Here is a 21,763-nt window from a genome sequence, read left to right on the forward strand (position 1 = left end):
AAGTACATGGATGAATCCATCATCCTTGGCAGACCCTTCCTAGCCACAGCAAAGGCTGTGATTGATGTTGATAGAGGAGAGTTGATCATTCAAGTGAATGAAGAATCCATGGTGTTTAAGGCCCAAGGATATCCCTCTATCATCATGGAGAAGAAGCATGAAGAGCTTCTCTCAAAACAGAGCCAAGCAGAGCCCCCACAGTCAAACTCTAAGTTTGGTGTTGGGAGGCCACAACCAAACTCTAAGTTTGGTGTTGAAACCCCACATTCAAACTCTAAGTTTGGTGTTGGAAGGTTTCAACAAGGTTCTGAGTGTTTCTGAGGCTCCATGGGAGTCCTCTGTCAAGCTAATGACATTAAAGAAGCGCTTGTTGGGAGGCAACCCAATGTTTTATAATTAATTATTTTCTTTTGTTATTTTATCTTTTTTGTAGGTTGATGATCATAAGAAGTCACAAAAATAATGAAAAAAGCAAAAACAGAATGAAAAACAGGAAGAAAAACAGCACACCCTGGAGGAAGAAGCTGTTGGCGTTCAAACGCCAGTAAGCCTTGCTGTTGGGCGTTTAACGCCCAGTCTGGCACCCTTCTGGGCGTTTAATGCCAGAAAGGGGCACCAGACTGGCGTTAAACGCCAGTAAAGGGCAAGAACCTGGCGTTAAACGCCAGGAATGGGCACCAGCCCGGCGTTTAACGCCAGAAATGCCTCAAAACGTGATTTTGAGCAACTTTTGGTGCAGGGATGACTTTTCCTTGACACTACAGGATCTGTGGACCCCACAGGACCCTACCATCACTCTCTCTCTTCTTCCCCCATTCACCAATCACCTCAATACCTCTTCCCGAAAAAAAAAAAAAAAAAAAAACCTTCACCTATCAAATCCCATCTTTCTCTTCACCACTCATATCCATCCTTCATAAAACCCCACCAACCTCACCCTTCAAATTCAAACTACTTTCCCTCCCAAACCCACCCATTATGGCCGAACCTTTACCCCCCTCTCTCCTATACATACCCTTCTTCATCTCTTCATTTTCACACAACATAAACACCCTTTCCCCCCCCCCTCTTTGGCCGAATACACTACCACCTTCCCCCTCTTCCTCATTTCTTCTTCTTCTACTCTCTTCTTTCTTCTTTTGCTCGAGGACGAGCAAACATTTTAAGTTTGGTGTGGTAAAAGCGTTGCTTTTTCGTTTTTCCATAACCATTTATGGCATCCAAGGCCGGAGAAACCTCTAGAAAGAGGAAAGAGAAGAAAAAAGCTTCCACCTCCGAGTCATGGGAGATGGATAGATTCCTCTCAAGGGTGCATCAAGACCACTTCTATGAAGTTGTGGCCTTGAAGAAGGTGATCCCCGAAGTCCCCTTTTCACTCAAAAAGGGTGAATATCCGGAGATCCGCCATGAGATCCGAAGAAGAGGTTGGGAAGTTCTTACCAACCCCATTCAACAAGTCGGAATCTTGATGGTTCAAGAGTTCTATGCCAATGCATGGATCACCAAGAACCATGACCAAAGTGTGAACCCGAATCCAAAGAATTATCTCACTATGGTTCGGGGGAAATACTTGGATTTTAGTCCGGAGAGTGTGAGGGTGGCGTTCAACTTGCCTATGATGCAAGGAGATGAGCATCCTTACACTAGAAGGGTCAACTTTGATCAAAGGTTGGACCAAGTCCTCACAATCATATGTGAAGAGGGCGCACAATGGAGGCAAGACTCAAGAGGAAAGCCGGTTCAATTGAGAAGGCATGACCTCAAGCCCGTGGCTAGAGGATGGTTAGAGTTCATACAACGCTCAATCATTTCCACTAGCAACCGGTCCGAAGTTACCATAGACCGGGCCATCATGATCCATAGCATCATGATTGGAGAAGAAGTGGAAGTTCATGAGGTTATAGCTCAAGAACTCTACAAAGTGGCGGACAAGACCTCCACCTTGGCAAGGTTAGCCTTTCCTCATCTCATTTGTCACCTCTGTTATTCAGTTGGAGTTGACATAGAGGGAGACATTCCCATTGATGAGGACAAGCCCATCACTAAGAAAAGGATGGAGTACACAAGAGACCTCACTCATCATGAGATCCCTGAGATTCCTCAAGGAATGAATTTTCCTCCACAAAACTATTGGGAGCAACTACACACCTCCCTAGGAGAGTTGAGTTCCAACATGGGACAACTAAGGGTGGAGCATCAAGAACACTCCATTCTCCTCCATGAAATTAGAGAAGATCAAAGAATCATGAGGGAGGAGCAACAAAGACAAGGAAGAGACATTGAGGAGCTCAAGCACTCCATAGGATCTTCAAGAGCAAGAAAGAGCCGCCATCACTAAGGTGGACCCGTTCTTTGATTTCCTTGTTATTGTTCTTCTGTTTTTCGAATTTTTATGCTTTATGTTATCCATGTTTGTGTCTTATGATCATTAGTGTCTTAGTCTATGCCTTAAAGTTATGAATGTCCTATGAATCCATCACCTTTCTTTAATAAAAATGTGCTTAATTGAAAAGGAAAGAATTGCATGAATTCTGAATTTTATAATAGTTTAATTAGTTTGATGTGGTGGCAACACTTTTGTTCTCTGAATGTATGCTTGAACAGTGCATATGTCTTTTGAATTTGTGGTTCATGAATGTTGGCTCTTGAAAGAATGATGAAAAAGGAGACATGTTACTGAGGATCTGAAAAATCATTAAAAAATGATTCTTGAAGCAAGAAAAAGCAGTGAATACAAAAAAAAAAAAAGAGAAAAACCGAAAAAAAAAGCGAAAAAAAAAGAGAAAGAAAGAAAGAAAGAATAAAGTTGTGATCCAAGGCAAATAAGAGTGTGCTTAAGAACCCTGGACACCTCTAATTGGGGACTTTAGCAAAGCTGAGTCACAATCTGAAAAGGTTCACCCAATTATGTGTCTGTGGCATGTATGTATCCGGTGGTAATACTGGAAGACAGAGTGCTTTGGGCCACAGCCAAGACTCATATAGTAGCTGTGTTCAGAATCATCATAATTTACTAAGAGAATCATTAACACTATCTGGATTCTAAGTTCCTAAAGAAGCCAACCATTCTGGATTACAAGGGATAGAGTGAGATGCCAAAACTATTCAGAGGTAAAAAGATAAAAGCCCCGCTCATCTAGTTAATACTGATCTTCATAGATGTTTTTGGAATTCATTGCATATTCTCTTCTTTTTATCTTATTTGATCTTCAGTTGCTTGAGGACAAGCAACAATTTAAGTTTGGTGTTGTGATGAGCGGATAATTTGTATACTTTTTGGCATTGTTTTTAGTATGTTTTTGATAAGATTTAGTTAGTATTTAGTATATTTTTATTAGTTTTTAATTAAAATTCACTTTTCTGGACTTTACTATGAGTTTGTGTGTTTTTTCTGTGATTTCAGGTATTTTCTGGCTGAAATTGAGGGACCTGAGCAAAATCTGATTCTGAGACTCAAAAGGACTGCAGATGCTGTTGGATTCTGACCTCCCTGCACTCGAAGTGGATTTTCTGGAGCTACAGAAGCCCAATTGGCGCGCTCTCAACGGCGTTGGAAAGTAGACATCCTGGCTTTCCAGCAATATATAATAGTCCATACTTTGCCCAAGATTTGATGGCCCAAACCGCGTCCAAAGTCACCTCAAGGAATTCCAGCGTTAAACGCCGGAACTGCACCTGATTGGGAGTTAAACGCCCAAACTGGCACTAAAGCTGGCGTTTAACTCCAAGGAGAGTCTCTACACGAAATTGCTTCATTGCTCAGCCCAAGCACACACCAAGTGGGCCCGGAAGAGATTTTTATGTCATTTACTCATCTATGTACTAGTTTTCTATAAGTAGGACCTTTTACTATTGTATTAGAGAGCTAGAGAGAGCTTTTGATCATGTTTTTATGATTGAACCCTCTTTGGGAGGCTGGCCATTCGGCCATGCCTAACCCTGTTCTTATGTATTTTCAACGGTAGAGTTTCTACACACCATAGATTAAGGGTGTGGAGCTCTGCTGTACCTCGAGTATTAATGCAATTACTATTGTTCTTCCATTCAAATTCCACTTGTTCTTTATCCAAGATATCACTGTCTTCACATGATGAAGGTGATGATTGACGCCCATCACCATTCTCACCCATGAACAAGGTGACTGACAACCATTCTTGTTCTACACGCATCCGAGGCTTAGTGAATATCTCTTGGATTTCTGATTGTATGATGCATGGTTGATCGCCTGACAACCGAGAGCTCGCCTGACAACGAGCCAGCCATTCCATGAGATCAGAGTCTTCGTGGTATAGGCAAGAACTGATGGCGGCATTCAAGAGAATCCGGAAGGTCTAACCTTGTCTGTGGTATTCTTAGTAGGATTCAATGATTGAATGGCTGTGACGTGCTTCAAACCTGTAACCTACTGGGCGTTAGTGACAGACGCAAAAGAGTTATTCTATTCCGGTAGGGGAGGGAACCAAACCGGTGATTGGCAGCACTGTGACAGAGTGTGCATTAGCTTTCACTGCGCGATGGGAGGTAGCTGCTGACAACAGTGAGACCCTATACGAGCTTGCCATGGAAAGGAGTAAAAGGATTGGATGAAGACTGTAGGAAAGAGAGACGGAAGGGAAGGCATCTTCATACACTTGTCTGAAGCTCATACACCATGATATACATAAGTATCACTATCCTTATCTTTTATTTATTTTCGTTCATCATCATATATATCTGAGTTTACCTGACTAAGATTTACAAGATGACCATAGCTTGCTTCAATACTAACAATCTCCGTGGGATCGACCCTTACTCACGTAAGGTTTATTACTTGGACGACCCAGTGCACTTGCTGGTTAGTCGTGCGAAGTTGTGTAATGCCATGGTATTAGGCGCACCAAGTTTTTGGAGCCATTACCAGGGATTATGAGAGTTGTGAAAAGTAAGTTCACAATTTCGCATGTCAAGTTTTTGGCGCCGTTGCCGGGGATTGTTCATGTTTTGAGCAAGCTTTTGGTAACATCAGAGCCAAGATCCGGCAACAACATCAAATTTTTGGTGTTATTGCCCGGGATTGTTTAGGCTGGACAACTGACGGTTCATCTTGTTGCTTAGATTAGGTATTTTTTTCGAAATTCTTGAAGGTGAATTCTAGAGTCTCATGATGATTTGTTGAAATTTAGATGACTCAAATCCAATCTTTACTGGTGATGGCCTTAAAATTAACTTTTCCTGAGAACATGCAGCACAACAAAATTCACTAGTTTTAAGAATCTTCTGGTTCTTTAGTGAATGTCCATGGGAGTTTTCAATAATTCTTCTCATCATGGTTGTTCCCGGATGACTCAATCTATCATGCCAAGTTATGAATTCATTTGGGCTAGTAAACTTCTGGTTTACGATGGCATGTGACTCTATTGCACTAATCTTGGTATAATATAACGCAGAAGAAAGTGAGGGTAATTTTTCTAATATAACATTTTTATTTGAATCATAAGTTGTGATACATAAGTACTCATGACTTCTCTCATTCATAGTCTCAATATGATATCCATTTCGGCGAATATCTTTAAAGCTCAACAAGTTTCTTCGAGACTTGGTAGATAATAGTGCATTATTTATTATGAATTTTGTTCCTCCAAGAAACAAAATTATAGCTCTTCCGGAGCCTTCAATCACATTGCCTGATCCAATAATAGTATTAACACATTCTTCTTTTGGCACCAGATGGGTAAAATATATATCACTTTTGAGAATAATGTGCGAACTTGCACTATCCGCAAGGCATACATCTTCATTATATATCCTTGTCATTTTCTTCAAAGACAATAATATAAAAGAGCAGTATGCACAGTTAAATTGAATACTTGATCGGAATTATTTTTCTAAGAAATACTGCACATAATATCATATACTAAAATTTTATTTTAAAACATGACATATTTAATGATTTCAAAATTCATAAACATTGATATTTTATTATTTATATACATCATATTTGAAACTCAAATACATAGAAAATAAAACTTAATAATAAGTTCTTTACATTATTTATTTACATGGATACTTGACAATCTCACATATTAAACTATTCCATCATTGATCAAATGACCAATATTCCCTTCAGGATCCTCAAAGAAATTAGATACATCATAACGAGTGATGGAATTTTCAGCATCATTTGAAACAAAATTTGTTTCCTTTCCTTTGTCATCCTATTTCAAAGATGCCTGGTAAAGATCGACTAGGTGCCTTGGGGTACGACAGGTACGTGACCAATGACCCTTTCCACCACAACGGAAACACTTATCCTCTGTTGATTTATTCTGCCCGATATTTCTTTCTTTATCCCACTTCTGGTGAGATCCTCTCTTTTGAATATAATTCTTTTTCCTTCCATAATTTTTCTTGTTATTAAAACATTGCTATTTACCTCTTCTGGGGTAATTTGCCGCATTTACTTCAGAAAATGGGGCGGCGCCAGCTGGGCGCGCTTCATGATTTTTCAAGAGCAACTCATTGTTGCGTTCAGCAACAAAAAGACAAGAAATTAACTCAGAATATTTTTTAAACCCTTTTTTTCGATACTGCGGCTGCAGGAGCACATTCGAGGCATGGAAGGTTGAGAAAGTTTTCTCCAACATATCATAATCAGTTATCTTTTCCCCACATAATTTCATTCGTGAGGTGATTCGAAACATTGCAGAATTATATTCATTTATGGATTTAAAATCTTGTAGACGCAAGTGCGTCCATTCATATTGAGCTTGAGGAAGTATCATCGTTTTCTGATGATTTTACCTTTCTTCAAGGTCTTTCTAAAGATCTGCAGGATCTTTTAATGTGAGATATTCATTTTCAATCCTTCGTCAAGATGACGACAAAGAAAATCATGGCTTTGGCTTATCCTTCCGGGATGCATTATTTCAGCCCTTAATGGTATCTCCAAGATCCATTGAATCAAGATGGATTTCAGCATCTAATATCCATGATAAATAATTGTTTTCAGATATATCAAGAGCATTGAATTCAAGATGAGAGAGTTTCGACATAATAAAAAAATTTTACATGAGTCTTCCTAAAAATTTGATCAGAGTCTCGTGCTGATAACGTGTTGTAAAATAAATAAAAGATCTATTAAATATAAAATATAGATGTATAAATAGAAGATTCTAGCATTAAAATAATTAGCTCAATAATGATTTATATATATATATATATATATATATATATATATATATATATATATATAAAGATAGAAAGAAGTATTAAAAGTAAAGAGAGAGAGAATTGCATTTGTTTTGTTACTGTAGTTGTATTTTCCTTTTACCCCGTACATGCTTTTATAGGCATACAAGGCTTCACTTTTCAAACTTCATAAATATTGTCTTGCTTCTTTTAATATGGAAAAATTGAGCCACCCACATTAACGGGCATCCACTTTAACTATATTAATCTTATCACAATAGATTCGATCAGAATACATTATTAATGAATTATTAGTTTAACTATTAAATAATTGATTAGATCGATTAATTTGATCATAATTAAATAATTATATATAATTTTTTTATAATAAATAATTTTTATATTAAATTAATTATTATTTTTTATTTTAATAATTCAGTAATTAATTTGTACCTATTACATTATTTAAGTATATATAAATAAATCTATTTTGAGTTTGAATTTCTTATTTAACATTTCTTAGCCAAAAAGAATTATGTTAAATTATACATAAATTTATGGATTGCACATATTTAATTTCATCAATTTGATTACTAAGTTAAAGAGAATGATTGTTTTATATTTTTATATGTTACTACAATAAATATGGCCTTCTATTTTAAAAAATGATTTTATAATTGTTACCATGATTTGTTTTTAAGCCATGATTTTTTATTATTGTTTAAACCATGTCCAAAAGAAACACACAAAAAACCATTGCCAAAATGCTACACTTCGAAACCGTTCTATTAGATGGTCTTAGACAATAGTTTTTGCAGTGTTGCTATTGAAGTTTAAATTTTCATTACGTTATAGCAACAAAATAAAACCATTCTCTTTGACTATTTTAAAAAATATTTTATAACCATTATAACAATTGTTTATCAAATAATAATTTTTTAATATTATTTAAATAATTATACAAATTAAAAGATATATATAAAAATAATTATAAATAATCATACAAATTTAAACAATTTTTTCTATAAATACTAAATTTATAAAATACTCAAAAACTATTGTTATAAATATATAACAAATATTATTTTTGAAAAAAAATAAAGTTAAATAAATTTATAATAAATATTATATATTTTTGTTATAAATATATAACCAATATTATTTTTGAAAAAAATAAAGTTAAATAAATTTATAATAAATATTATATCTTTTTGTTATAAATATATAACAAATATCATTATAGAAAAAAATAAAATTAAAATAAATTTATAATAAATATTATATAATTTTTGTTTAATCCCCCTCTAAATTAAACCATAACATAACCAAGGAATTCTCTTCAGAACAAAACAACATCAGCATGTGTGGTCTTCTTCCCTGCTCCCTCTACCATCAACCATAACCCACACCAACTCATCAGACTTAGAGTCATCATTGCACAAATCAAACTTTCCGCAACCTCACCATGTAGCCCTAACCCATTGTCGAAGGAAGGAGCTCTCGGTGCGCCGTCACTACGTCTTTGAATAGTCACTGCATCTCTGGCCGTTTCTCTCCTTTTCGCGGCATCACTGCTTCTCCCATCTCCGCAGCGTCGCTGCTTCTCCCATCTCCGCGGCGTCGCTGCTTCTCCCCTCACCTTGCCGCGTTTGTTGTTGTCTTGGTCGTTTGTGGGTTGTGCTTCTTCTGCTTCTACTTCGCTGCTTTTGCTTCTGTCGTTTATTGGTTGTCGCTACTTCTGTCGTGGTTGCTGGCTTGGTCGTTTGTGGGTTGTCATTTGTGATAATTGGTCTTTTTCTTTGATTTTGTTTTGATTTTAATATTAATTTTAATCTTGATTTGGTTTAATGTTGTTCTGATGTTGATTTGGTAATTGGTTCTTTGGAAATGTTGTTTTAATTTTATTTTGATTTTAATGTTGATTTGGTATGTAACTGGTTCTCTGGAAATGCTGCTCTGATTTTGTTTTGATTTTAATATTAATTTGTTATAATGCTATTATAATTTTGATTTGGTAATTGGTTTTCTGAAAATATTGTTCTGATTTTATTTTGATTTTAATATGATTTTATATTCATTTGGTATAATGCTGTTTTAATTTTGATTTGGAAACTGGTTCTCTGGAAATGCTATTCTGATTTTATTTTTATTTTAATATTCATTTGGTATAGTGCTATTCTGATTTTGATTTGGTAATTGGATCTCTGGAAATGCTGTTCTGATTTTGTTTTGATTTTAATATTGATTTTGGTCATTGCTCTGTTTTGGTCATTGATTTAAAATAGAAAAATATTACCACAATTATGCAGATTTGTATATGGTTGATTGGCTTGGTGGCTTCTACTCGTGCTATTATTTTTAGTCTCTTTGAGCTGTTTAACGTAAATAAATTTGATTTTGTTGTTAATTTTTGGATGTCATAAATTAGAAGTGTTTTGGTTCACTAAGTATATAATTATTGATTTTCTGATTGGCTTGTTAAGAGATAGTGAATTTAGTAATTTGTGCCGGTAGACAGGTTGAAGATGCTTTTGTTATGTGGTAACTAGTGTCTTTGGTGGGTTTTGTAAGATTTATAGGTGCTAGTGCTAGTGTGTAGTCATGGAAGTGATAGTAACATTATTAGTATTAGGATTATGGTTATGAATTGCTTATATTTTTATTCTTTGTTGCTGTTATAGTTTGTCTCTTTAAAACCAGAAAAATAGAATCAAATAGTTTGTCTCTCTGTAGCTGCCAACACTACAGGTGAATCATTTAATAGGTTATCTTTTTGAATTCGTTTGAAGATTTAATTGTTAAGACATTTAGTGATTGATTGATTGCTTAAGCTTCTTTGTATAGTTTGTTAAATACAAATTGTTAGTTTTATGATTGGTTGAGATGTTATCTTTTGAAGTAATAAGCTCTTGATTAGAAAAATCACTTATCGTTAGTCTAGAACATATGTCTGTGTGTTTTACTTTAGTTGACAAAGTAATGGACAAAAGGTGGAATAGTTTACCAAGATATACGAAGGTAAACTGTTCCGCCGACTTCCCTATTTGAAACTTCTCCATGTCTTCTTCTGGCTCTGGCCTTGCCTTGTCTTCCATTCTTACATCTAGATCGGCCAAGAACACGCCAGCCACCTTCTTGGACTCCTTCCTTAGGGAGAGACTGGCGTTGTCGCATGTGACCGCAGCTTCCAAGTCTCCCGTAATGGAGCCGACCGTTTCTTTGTCTGTCACGAACTTCATTGTTAGGAATTTGGTACATATCACAGCTGAGAATTTGTTGATGGTTTTCCTTTGAAAAATGATGTTGTAGGCCATGGAGTCTCTGAGGACTACGAAGTCCGCCATTACCGACCTCCTAGCGTCACCTCTCCAAGGCAGATTGGGAGTGAGATCGTCCCGTCAGGTTTTATGTAATTGGCGCCTAGCCCCATGACACCGTGTTGGTGAGTCTTGAGGTCGGACTCCCTGAGTCTCATGGCGTCAAACACGTTTCTGAGCAGGGTATTGGAATCAGCTCTAGTATCGACGAGAATTTGCCTGACCAACCCGGTCCCAACCATTGCTGTGATCACCATGGAAGGGTTCTCAGGGAGGTCGTGAAACCACTGGTCTTCTGGGCCGAAGGATATCATGGGAGGTCCTCCGTTTGGGGTGGTGGGACCTCCCGTCGAAATGGAGAGGATCCAGGTATCTTTCTTTGCTGTTGACTTAGATTTTGGGGGTGGGGGGTATCGCGTCTGACCACGACGTTAACCACAAAAGTTGAGGGGTTGTCAGTGGCCCCTGTGGGTTCTTGTCTCGCCTTGACGGTTCGGCTTCGATCTTCTTCTGAGCGCTCCCGTTCTCGTCTTCTGGGCTCTCGGATAAGTCGGATGAACTCATTCAACTTTCCTTCCCGGATGGCCTGTTCTAAGGCATCTTTGAGGTCGAAACAGTCTTGGGTCTTGTGCCCGAAACTCTTGTGATAATCGCAGTAGAGGCTCTTGTTGCCTCCCGTTCTTTCTTCCAACGACCTGGGTCTGGACAGGATTTCCTTGTCCATGATTTGTTGGTAAACTTCCACTATGGGCACCGTAAGTAGCGTATAATTTGTGAACCTTCCGACTCACGGAGGTTGTTTGTGCTGCTTGGCTGGGGTTCCGTCCCTGGGGGTCTCCTGGTATCTATCGACCTGGGAGACCTGCTGGGCTGAAGAGTTAGAGAGTTGCTGCTTATTGGCTGCTACAACCTGACTTACTTCCTCATCATTGATATATTCCATGACCACGCTTTGAATTTCCTGCATAGTCCATACAAGCTTAGTTGTGAGGTACTTCCTAAAGTCCTCGTTTAGCAGGCTGTTTGTTAGGAAAAGACTAGTGACCGAGTCCATGAGGCCGTCAATTTCCAAGCATTCGTCGTTGAACTTGTCCAGAAACTTTCTAGTCGGTTCCCTGGGTTTCTGGGTGACCCCTAGCAAGTTAATTGGGTGTTTTGCCTTGGCTATGCGTGTCGTGAACCGAGCCAGAAAGCTTTGGGAGATGTCCACGAAGGTCGTAATGGACCCTTGTGGGAGGGCGTTGAACCATCGGATCGCTGGGCCGGCCAGCGTCACAGGGAATGCTCGGCATCTGACCGCATCGCCTACTCCTTCCAAGTTCATCCTTGCTTCAAAAGCTGTTAGGTACTCCTGGGGATCCTTGGTCCCGTTGTACCTCATGTCCGTCGGCTTGTCAAAATTCTTCGGAAGCCGGACCTTCAGGATTGAGGGATGGAAGGGGGTGGCCCCTATAATTATGGGTTCTTGTTGTTTCTTGGCCTTCCCTCTTTGGGATTCTCCGCGGACCTCGAACCTGCCCTGGTGAGGTCGAGAGGTCGCCTGCGTGTATACCTCGTCGCGCTTTGTTGGACTCCTTTCTCGGCTCTCTAGTCTTCGGGAAGGAGAGCGGGTGCAGGTGCGAGATCGGCTGGCGTCGCCGCGGGAGTGACTGACGTCTCCGTGGGATCGGCTCCTCGCTGCCAGCTCCCGTTCTAGGTTTTGTACTCTGTGTCTGAGCTACTACATGATCTTGGCGCTATCGGCTCCTGTCCCCCCGAAGAGACGCCTTTCGGGGGTTTTGTTGTAGATCTATTGGTTAGGCTGAACGGAGGAACGTGGGTGTTCGGCAGTACGAGCCGTCAAACTTGCCCTACTTAGGCGAGCCCCTCCTCCTTCGCAAAGCTCCTCCGACGTGGAAAGCCGCTCCATGTCCACAGGGTCCCCACAAACGGCGCCAATGTTCGTTACCTGATGATCTCGGGTACTCGACGAGTCAGGTGGTGATGAGAAGGAGAGTGGGTGAGACCCTGAGCTGACGTGGAGTGAAGACAAAAAACACGCTGGTAACGCCATAGGCGGTGTGAAGCGTGGGGGGTGGCCACCTGCAAGGACACTCCGGCGATCAAGTCAGTGTCCGTACGATGTAGTAGCCGAATTAGGTAAGAATGTTATGTACCTCGGGGGGAGAGCTGACCTCTCTCATTTTATACTGTACGGGGCGGGCCCTGAGAATGACCTGTCTTAATCCATGTGGGAAAGCAGGTCGTTCTGGACCCCGGGTCGGGGCTTCGGGTCATGATCCGAAGGTACCGGTCCGACCGGTTTCTTGGGCCGTACGGATGGTAAGTCGGGTAGACCCTGGGTCTGGCGTTCTAGGACCCGACCCGTCGGACTCTCTTTTGCGGGGTCTTGGGCCTGGGTCAGGGGTGGTGCCCTGACCCGACGGCTAGTGGGCTGGACTCGGCGGTCCGTAACAACTTCTAACCAAATTCTTTTTCACAAGTTTAGAAATTTGAAACATGCTTGCATGTCTCAATTTCTTGTGCCAAAACCAATTTTCAAATTCCTTGGAAGTGAAACAAGTTACATTTTGTTCTTTTAGTTCCTCTAAGGTTTGTCCATACACCTTATTGCATCTTTTAGCACCAAACAATTTCACCGAATTTTTCACACACAACCAAGGGTTCCAATTTCTTGAAAATAATCAAATATTCTAAGTCACACAATTAATTAATGCTTAGATGATTGTGTTTCAATCTATTAACTAAAAATATAATATTAATAAAAGTTGAGAAACTCTTACCAATGTTACATACGGCCACAGTTTTCTTTTACCATTGTCACCGAAAATCACAAAGCCTCTATCTTATTTATAAGCTTGATGAAGAATATGAACGTTCTGGTCATGTGCCTAGAGCACCCACTATCAAGTATCAGATGTCATTCTTCATCTTGGATGCTAGGCAAGAATGCGCAAAGCTTTTAAGTGACCTTAGGTATCCAAATCTTTTTGGATTCTTTAATGCTAATCCATCTTGGTTGCCCAAGTGCATTAAAATCACAAACAACCTTTTATGTTTTATTTCCAACTCTTTTTTTGTCAATAAAGCATTGAGAAGAAGAGTGATCAGGTTTATTGCAATTAAAGCAGTGATTTGTGTGGGCATGTTGCTGAAAATGATTTAAGGTATGATGCTGATGGTGATTAAAAGATTTGAATTTTCTAGTATTTAAAAATGGTGCATTTCTTTTGAAAGATCCATTTTTAACATTAGTACCTCCTTTTGCAAAAAACCTTAAACTAGAATTTCTTGACACATATGGATTTCTAGAACATGAGGTTCATTTGTGAAAGAGGGGTTTTCTAAAAATAGCCTCATTGTTAGAGATGTAACCCAGACCAGATTTATTTGAAGCAGGTTCAGGTTTTGAAGAACATGCATTTTTATCAAAATATAGCTTTTCAAATTCAACATCAATGTTAGATGAATATCCAAGACCAGATTTATCAAATGATGATTTTATTTTTGAAGATGATGCTGTGAATTTGCAAAAGATTTTTCAAAAATTGCATCTCTTTTTGTTACATACCATAAACCTGATTTTTTAAACAAAGGTCTTTGATTAGCAAGTAATTTGTTCAAGTTGCTTGAACTATATGCAAATTTTACTAAATCATTATTCAAACTTTTGATTATTTCATTTAATCTTTTATTTCCAGCTACAAGTTCTTGAGAGGGATCAATAATGTGCTTTCCTTTGAACTTTTCAATTTCAGAGTTTAAGAATCTATTTTCTTCAAAGAGATCAAAAGCACATTCAGTCTCTCTCACCTTTTCTTTCAAAAACTCATTTTCAGATTTGTATTTATTGTATTTATTCAGCAATTTTTCAAAATGGTGAGTGAGATCATCAATAGTAACATGCAAATCATCAAGAGATAAGTCATAGTAATTTACCCTTTCTTGTTGATCTTTATCAGCCATGAAACAGATTCGTGCTTTCGGAGTCTTCTTCCTCATCTGAGTCAATCTTGAGATCCTCCCAATAAGTCATAAATCCCTTCTTCTTTGGTTCCTTTGAGCTACCACATCTGCTTCTTCCTTTGAGTCTCATTTTCTTTCTAAGTTTCCTAGAAAAAAAATACAAACTCGTCATCTGATAAACAGTCACTGGATTCATCATCCAATGATTCAATGCAAGATTTAAGAGCCACTCATTTCCTTTTTGTATCATTTTTATGTGAGTGATTTCATATGCTAATAACTTTCCTCTCAGCTTATCATAGGTTATTTTACTCAGGTTACTGCTTTCAGAGATAACAGTAGCCTTGGTTTCCCACTCTCTAGTCACACTTCTCAAGACTTTCCTCACCAGCACTTGTTTGGAGTGAGTAATCCCCATAGCATCTAAGCTATTAATGATGATAGAGAACCTCTCGAACATGTTATCAATTGATTCTCCTTCTTTCATAGAGAACATCTCATACTCTTTGCTGAGTATGTCAATTCTAGTTTCTTTTACTTGTGTGATGCCCTCATGTGTGACTTGGAGCTTATTCCAGATTTTCTTTGCTATTTTGCATCTTAAAACCTTCTGGTATTCCTTGAAGCTAATTGCACAGTTGAGCATGTTGACTGTCTTGGCATTAAGTTCCTCATTTTCTTGTCATCTTCATTTCATTCTGTTTCAGCCTTGGGAGTGATAATACCATCAACGCCAAATTTTGTAGGAATTTGAGGACCATTTATGATTATCTTTCACAGGTTGTAATCCACTGTCTGAACAAAGATCTTCATTATTTCTTTTCAATAGTTGCAGTTTTTTTCATTGAAGAATAGAGGTCTGTTGTTGGACTGTCCTTCTGTCAGAGTGTAAGCCACTGTGTTGGAACCCATGTTGTTTGCCATCAAGATCTTTCCTCTAAGCTGTGAAACTTGATCTTTTTGAGACCAAGTTCTGATACCAATTGATGGTTACCAGTAGCTAAGAGAAGGGGGTTGAATCTTGGCCACCGTTTTTTTAGCTTTTAATCTTTGTATTTTGTTGAAGTACTTTGAGAAGAAAATAGGATAAACTTTTGGTTGTCTCTTAACGTGGTAGAAGATACTTCAGTTTTGTCTCCTATAGTGCAAAACCAAAAACAGAGAAGAGGAAGGATAATGACACACAGATGTATCCTTGTTCAGCTACTCAGTGCAATGTAGCATATATCTAGTCTCCATCATAACAGTGACGGAATTTTAATATCTTTCAACAAGATTACATTCATCGCCAATTCTTTATAGGATCTACCCAATCCTATTTGGGACAAGCCCAAATTCTAACATAATCTGAACTTGACTAGGCCACAACCTAGCTTTCAACAGTAAAATGCTAATCCAACTTGTAAGGGAATACCCTCAGGATCACGATACAAAATAGAAATACTAACAAAAGATTTCTGAAATAATTTATGCTTTTTCTCCAAGTTTAGCTCACTGCCGTTTTTTTCACCCGTTGGCTTTTTCTTACAAATCTCACCATGTTTGTCTTTTTCCAATGAAACTCAGATAGACTAAACTGAGAAAAAAAATTACAAAATGAAAACTATGAAGGAGAAGAACAAATAGCTCAAAGAGCTATGAAAACCCAAATGTGTGTTCTCACTCCTTGTTCCAATCCTTGGCCGTTCACCTCTATTATAAAGGAGTGAAACTTCCAGGGCTTGAAACCTTCTTCAACACATGTTAGTTCTCTTCTCCCAATACACAGATGTAGCAGCAGCGTTCACAGAGGAGAGAGATGGTAAAAGCAGTGACATGCAACCATACCTTCAATCTTCTCTTTCAACATTTTTCTTCAAGAATCTTGAATATGAGTCGTGCATTCTTGTTTTGGCCCCAAGTTTGTTAATTTACGATAGATTCCAAGCAGAGCACCATTGACTTCACCTTCTCCATAGTTTTCAGAACGTGCTTGTACAAAGTTGATTTCTTCACGATTTCTTGATGAAACACAAATGAAAAATTGCCTTTTTGTGATTCTCTTTTTTGAAAAAGTCTTCCCTTTTGTTGTAGCCCTTTTTTTCTTGTTTGAATTTGGAAACAAACCTTTTGTTCTTCACGGAACCCTAGAACCAAAACTTTCTTATTCTTTCTTTCTTCTTTGTTCAAAGAGTGATGTGACATTAAAAAAGAGGAGAGAGAAAAACGAATTTTGATTCGGTGGGTGAAGTGAATGGTTCAAATGAAATGAAATTTGAATCACTTAGTTACCATCTAAGTGAATGAATAAATTTAAATGTTGACCACTGTTGACCTTGTGTTTGGGTATGGCCAATTACTTTTTTTCCTTTTTTGTTTTTTTATCATATTGTTTGCTTTCACTTCTGCTGAATTGAACATATGATATGAGTGCTTTGTTTGAATCAATATTAGACTTGCTATATGGCTTATAAGAATTTTGGACCAATTTTAATTCAATTTAATTTTTGCATACTAAACAAAACAAATTACACAATCAATTGGATAATAGTCCAATAATATTTAGTCATCATCTCAATTATAATTTAATTCTTTAAACTCAACAAATGATGATAAGATTGGTTATTAATATTTTAAAATATTATATAATTATTTATTTTAAATAATAATTTAATAAATAAATAATCATTTATGAATATAAAAGATTTAAAGGCTGACAAAATTAGAACTTTTTCTTTTTAATGTATTAGTATGGGTGAAATCCTTTATGATAAACCTGTTAAACACTATTATGGTCATCTACAAAACGTCACTTTTGTATTTCTTCAATTAAAATAATTTTTTTATTACAAAACGTCAATGACGTTTTGTTCTTTCATAATTAAAAAAAAAATTTAATACGCTATCACCACAACCATGTAGAACACTAAAATGATCAAATATTTTAGTATTTCACATTCAAATTATTCATATATAAAAATTTTAGCCACAAAATTAACCATAAAAAAACTTAATAAACTTTATAGCCATGAAAGTATGCTTTCTTTTTCATTTCTTCTTCTTCTTCCTCTTTTTTCCCTATTACAGAAAGTCAGAAATAAAATAAAAAACAAAAGAATCCGAAACCCCATTTCTGTTCGCCACGAAGCTGCACCTCTCTTCACACTTCTATTTCAGCAAATTCTCTTCCTTTAAGCTTTTAAAATGCTCCCCCTTTCATCAGTTTCAGAAGCACCCCATTTTAAATTGAGCATTCATAACAACAAGAAGCCCTTTCTCATATAAGTTTCTAGAACTATCATGGAGTTGTAGTTGTGGGAACCCTCTTTATAAATAAATTTTTTTTACGAGAAAATAAAGAAATTGTACACTTAAGTACCCGAAGAAATAACTTTCTTTTTTGACGGAAGAAGCATCCTCCTCTTTTCATCACTTTCAACATACATTACTGTCCAAAAAAGGAAGGACCAAACACAGAAGTTCTATTAATAGAAAAAAAAAAAAGAATCAAGATGAAGAAGGGGAAGACGAGTTATCGAAAGTTGTTCCTACATGCTGAATAACAAACCCATAAATCTTTCTCTTCAGACTTTCAATCTTATCACTCAATGAATCATTCTCTTTGGAAACCACACGGTCCAGCCATGCATTCACACGCTTCAAATGTGACAACACAACAGCAATGGAGCCACCATCAAGAGGCAACAACGCCCTCTTCCCATCAGCACCACAATCCCCAAACACTTTGAACCCTGCTTCAAGGGACTCCTCAACAAAGCGTAGAAACCACATTTGCATTTCAGACAACAAATTTCTTCCAAGCTCTACCGTATCCTTCATTCCACTGCCTCTTGTCCATACACCATTGAGATTTGATTGTGGTGAAGAGCCCTTTAGATGGTTTTTGGATGCACCGAGAGAGTGCCGTTTCGACAAGCTTTTTGGCCGTGTGGACGGGGAATCCACGCCTGTGCCAGTAAGAAGGGACACTATCTGAAGATCAGTGGCCAAAGCAGCTTCAACCCACAAAGAGAGTGACTTTGATTTCTCTGTTGGAATGCTATCTTCAAATGTCTCAGGATTATGACTTTTGACAACAGTTTCAGCTATTGCAGTTGTTCTTAGGACATCATCGTAGATAGTGAAGAATCTGTCTATGGTTGGCAAAGGATTCCTAGCCTGGCAAACGGTGCAGAGGTCCGAAAACATGCTGCCGTAGGAAGGAAGAAAATAACAAATATTGTCTTCAGCGATTAATGAAGCGGCAAAAGATAACACAGAATGTTATGAAATTTTGACACCTTTTTTGGGAAAATGGATTATCTATTGAAGGTTAAATATTAAAAATGTCTTACAGAATTGGTAAGTCCGGAATAAGATACACATTTGGTGGTTACAACTGCTGTGCATTTTATGCATATGAACTTCTAAGATATGAAATAAAGGAGGCAGGGATTATTAATACCTTAAATTTCTTACAACACATTCAGTAGCATTGGCCTCCTCCAATGCTTCAGCAGCAACTGCAGAAGCGAGAGCTTTTCTTTGCATAGCTTCCTGAATTTCGTTCATATATGATTCAACTTAGTCCACAAATTAAATAACCAAACTAAATGCTCTGCAATTACTTTTCAATTTTTCATGGTACTACCGTACTAGAAATTGCTAAATGACCCATCCTTTCTTAGATAAATAGTTTAGAAGATGCTAACAATGTACATAATTCATACCTTTCCGAGCTTAGCAAGGTTTGCAGACACTGAATCCAATGAAACACTACCATCTGTCCACTTCTTTTCATGAATTGTGATGCCCAAAGAAGCAAAATTGCACTTCTCTCTGCTCACACCACGCTCAGGAGAACCACGTTTACTCTTCTCGTTGGTTGAAGAATCACTGCTGCTAGTTTTATTACCATTTGCATCACTTAATCGCCTTGACATTGCAGCCTGAGAAAATCAAACCACCATTGATTTAAAGCCAACACATAGAACATATATAGAAAGAGGCAGATTGCCCAAATTATTTTATGAAACCATGATAACTGTTAAGATGAAATGAAGTGATATGAAAATAATTAAAAACATGACACCTTAAGCTTGCGAAAAGGACAATGTTTTCTTACTTTCGTGGAAGATCAATCATAGCATCAGTTTCTAACAAAAATCAATTATATCTAGAATCAGAATGAGAGCCAATAACACCCTAAGTGCATTTTCAAAAATTACATATCCCTTTATGCCAATTCAGCTATGACATATCTACTACCAATTTAATTTATCTACTGAAAAAGTTTGATTCCTAAACATTTAATCTTTACCTGAGTACGTAAAATTGCTTGCGGGTCAACCTTATTTTTTGACGAACCCTTCTCTCTGTGTTCAACCTCAGAAGTAGGTGGTGTTACAGTCTCAGCACCCGGTTGTTCATCCCAAATCTTCCTCCCACCACTTCCCTTCGCAGATCCAACAAGTGCTTCTGACACCTTCGTAATTCCAGCAGCCACGGTAGCCATCTTCTTCTTCCCGGAGGAGTCCCCCACTGCCGGGGAGAATTTCAATACGCCGGACAACCTCCTCCCTGGAGACAGGGACGCCCTCCTCGGATTTGGCGAGGGCTGCTTCCTCCCCGTCGGCGATGGATTCCGGTACCTTGATGGCACCACTATCGCCGGCTCCCTTGCCACCCTCCGATTCTCCTCCCTCGCCGATACCAAACTCGGGACCACACATTTCGAAGGCACCGGAGAGGCGGACCTCTTCACCTTCCCAGCCGGCGAAGGATCCCTCTCCGCAGCCGGTGTAACCACCGAATTACTCTTCTTTCCAGCACTCTGCGACCTCTTAGCCGTCGCTGGCGACGAGAACCTACTCGCCGGCAAATTCTCCCTCGGTGCAAGTGGCTGCCTCGTCAAAACCCTAGCCTCCTTCTGCATCGGGGGTTCAGTGTTCTCTGCCCTAACCACTTCCTTCTTTCCCGATAGGTACAACGCAAGCGGATCAGAATTAAGATCCGAATCAGAAACCGGTTGGATGAGGAAATCACGAGAAGAAGAGGAAATTCGAGCAACGAGAGGCTCAGGAGTTCCAACGAAAGGGTGGCGACCGGGGAGGGGACGGAGTCCGGAGACGGAGGGGAGAGGGGAATCAAAGACAAGGCGGTCGATGTAGACGAATTGACCGAGCTGGAGGCGGTTAGAGAGGATAAGATCAGAGTCAGGGTCAGGGAGAATGACGTAGGTGGAGTTGAGTGAGTCGGAGAGCTGAATGTAGAAGCCGCGTGAGGACCAGAGGTCTTGGCCGGCGGCGAGGGCGGGTACGATTCCGATGACTTGTAAGAGGGCGGAGCGGTGGTCGCCGGTGACGCGTGTGTTGGAGTTCATTGCTTGAAGGAGCTTCAGGAGTATCCCTGGTGTTAGGGACGCCATTGTTGTTGAGGTATCTGTGTTTGTGAAAATGTCTGTGAGATTGAGAAGTGAGAAGACGGATATAGAAGAGGGGGAATGGGGGGAGTTTTTGTCCGTTACATAACCATGATTTGAATTCAAATATTATTGCGACGTTACCGTTTTCATTTTTATTTTATTTGAATTGAGATGCCCCACCCCTTACGTTACCGTTGTCTTCGCCTCTTTTGCTGCTGAGACTGTGAGTATGACTATGATGTTACATTATGTTGAGGTTTTTATTTAATCAAATAAATAAAATATAGTATTGGTTTACTCAATAGTGGAATAATTTGAGGTTATACATAATTTTTGGAAATACGTGTAGAGTGAAATTTAATTTCATGCTTCAAAGAGAGTTCTGTGTTTAGCATTTACATGCTAATTCTATATATGTGGTTAGCAATTTTAATCATTGATTTTATTAGATAAACAATTGAGTGCGATGGAAAAATAACTTGAGATTATTCACAAAGATAGAGTGAATCGTGATTTATTACTTAAATATATTAAATTGTGATAAGGACTAAAATTAATATCTTTCATTAGAGAAGAGAAATATCTTTAAGTCTTTATTTATCATTTTATAATATAATGACGTGATTACACTTTAACAGTGATAACTGGAGTCCAATTGTCCAAAGAGGAAGCAATTGAATCCCCCCATTGGAGGGTGTCTATGGAGCAATTGAAATGCTATAAGAAATGGTGTCGAAACGACTGCGTTGCATGGCATAATTCCCCATGCTTAAAAAATAATGTATCAATGTATGTAAAATTCATTGTGTCACGCCACTTAGGTTGGTAATAGTAACGAAGGCACAGGAGTCTGGAGATCCCGCTTATGCATTGTGTCACGGCTGAGTGTTGACACATGAATTATGCTTAT

General features: G+C 38.4%; 1 protein-coding gene across 1 annotated transcript; it reads right to left on the bottom strand.

Annotated features, from left to right (window-relative positions):
* Window positions 1–17,504: 17,504 nt before the first annotated feature.
* On the bottom strand, window positions 17,505–20,897 carry LOC130939872 (uncharacterized). The gene is made up of 4 exons (XM_057867939.1): window positions 19,750–20,897; window positions 19,160–19,378; window positions 18,895–18,986; window positions 17,505–18,639 (listed from the first exon to the last, which is right to left on the bottom strand). Exons 1-4 carry the CDS (start codon window positions 20,854–20,856, stop codon window positions 17,937–17,939), a joined length of 2,121 nt encoding a protein of 706 aa, XP_057723922.1. The 5' UTR covers window positions 20,857–20,897; the 3' UTR covers window positions 17,505–17,936.
* Window positions 20,898–21,763: the final 866 nt, after the last annotated feature.

This window comes from Arachis stenosperma, chromosome 1 (genome assembly GCF_014773155.1).
Source record: "Arachis stenosperma cultivar V10309 chromosome 1, arast.V10309.gnm1.PFL2, whole genome shotgun sequence".
NCBI lineage: Eukaryota > Viridiplantae > Streptophyta > Magnoliopsida > Fabales > Fabaceae > Arachis > Arachis stenosperma.

What these genes read in the sequence shown, in the direction of transcription:
- LOC130939872 (XM_057867939.1), bottom strand. Translation starts at nt 20,856, where the DNA reads ATGGCGTCCCTAACACCAGGGATACTCCTGAAGCTCCTTCAAGCAATG. An exon ending in AAGCAATTTTACGTACTCAG is followed by an intron (nt 19,379 to 19,749) that starts GTAAAGATTAAA and finishes TGATTTTCTCAG; the next exon opens with GCTGCAATGTCAAGGCGATT. An exon ending in ACCTTGCTAAGCTCGGAAAG is followed by an intron (nt 18,987 to 19,159) that starts GTATGAATTATG and finishes AACGAAATTCAG; the next exon opens with GAAGCTATGCAAAGAAAAGC.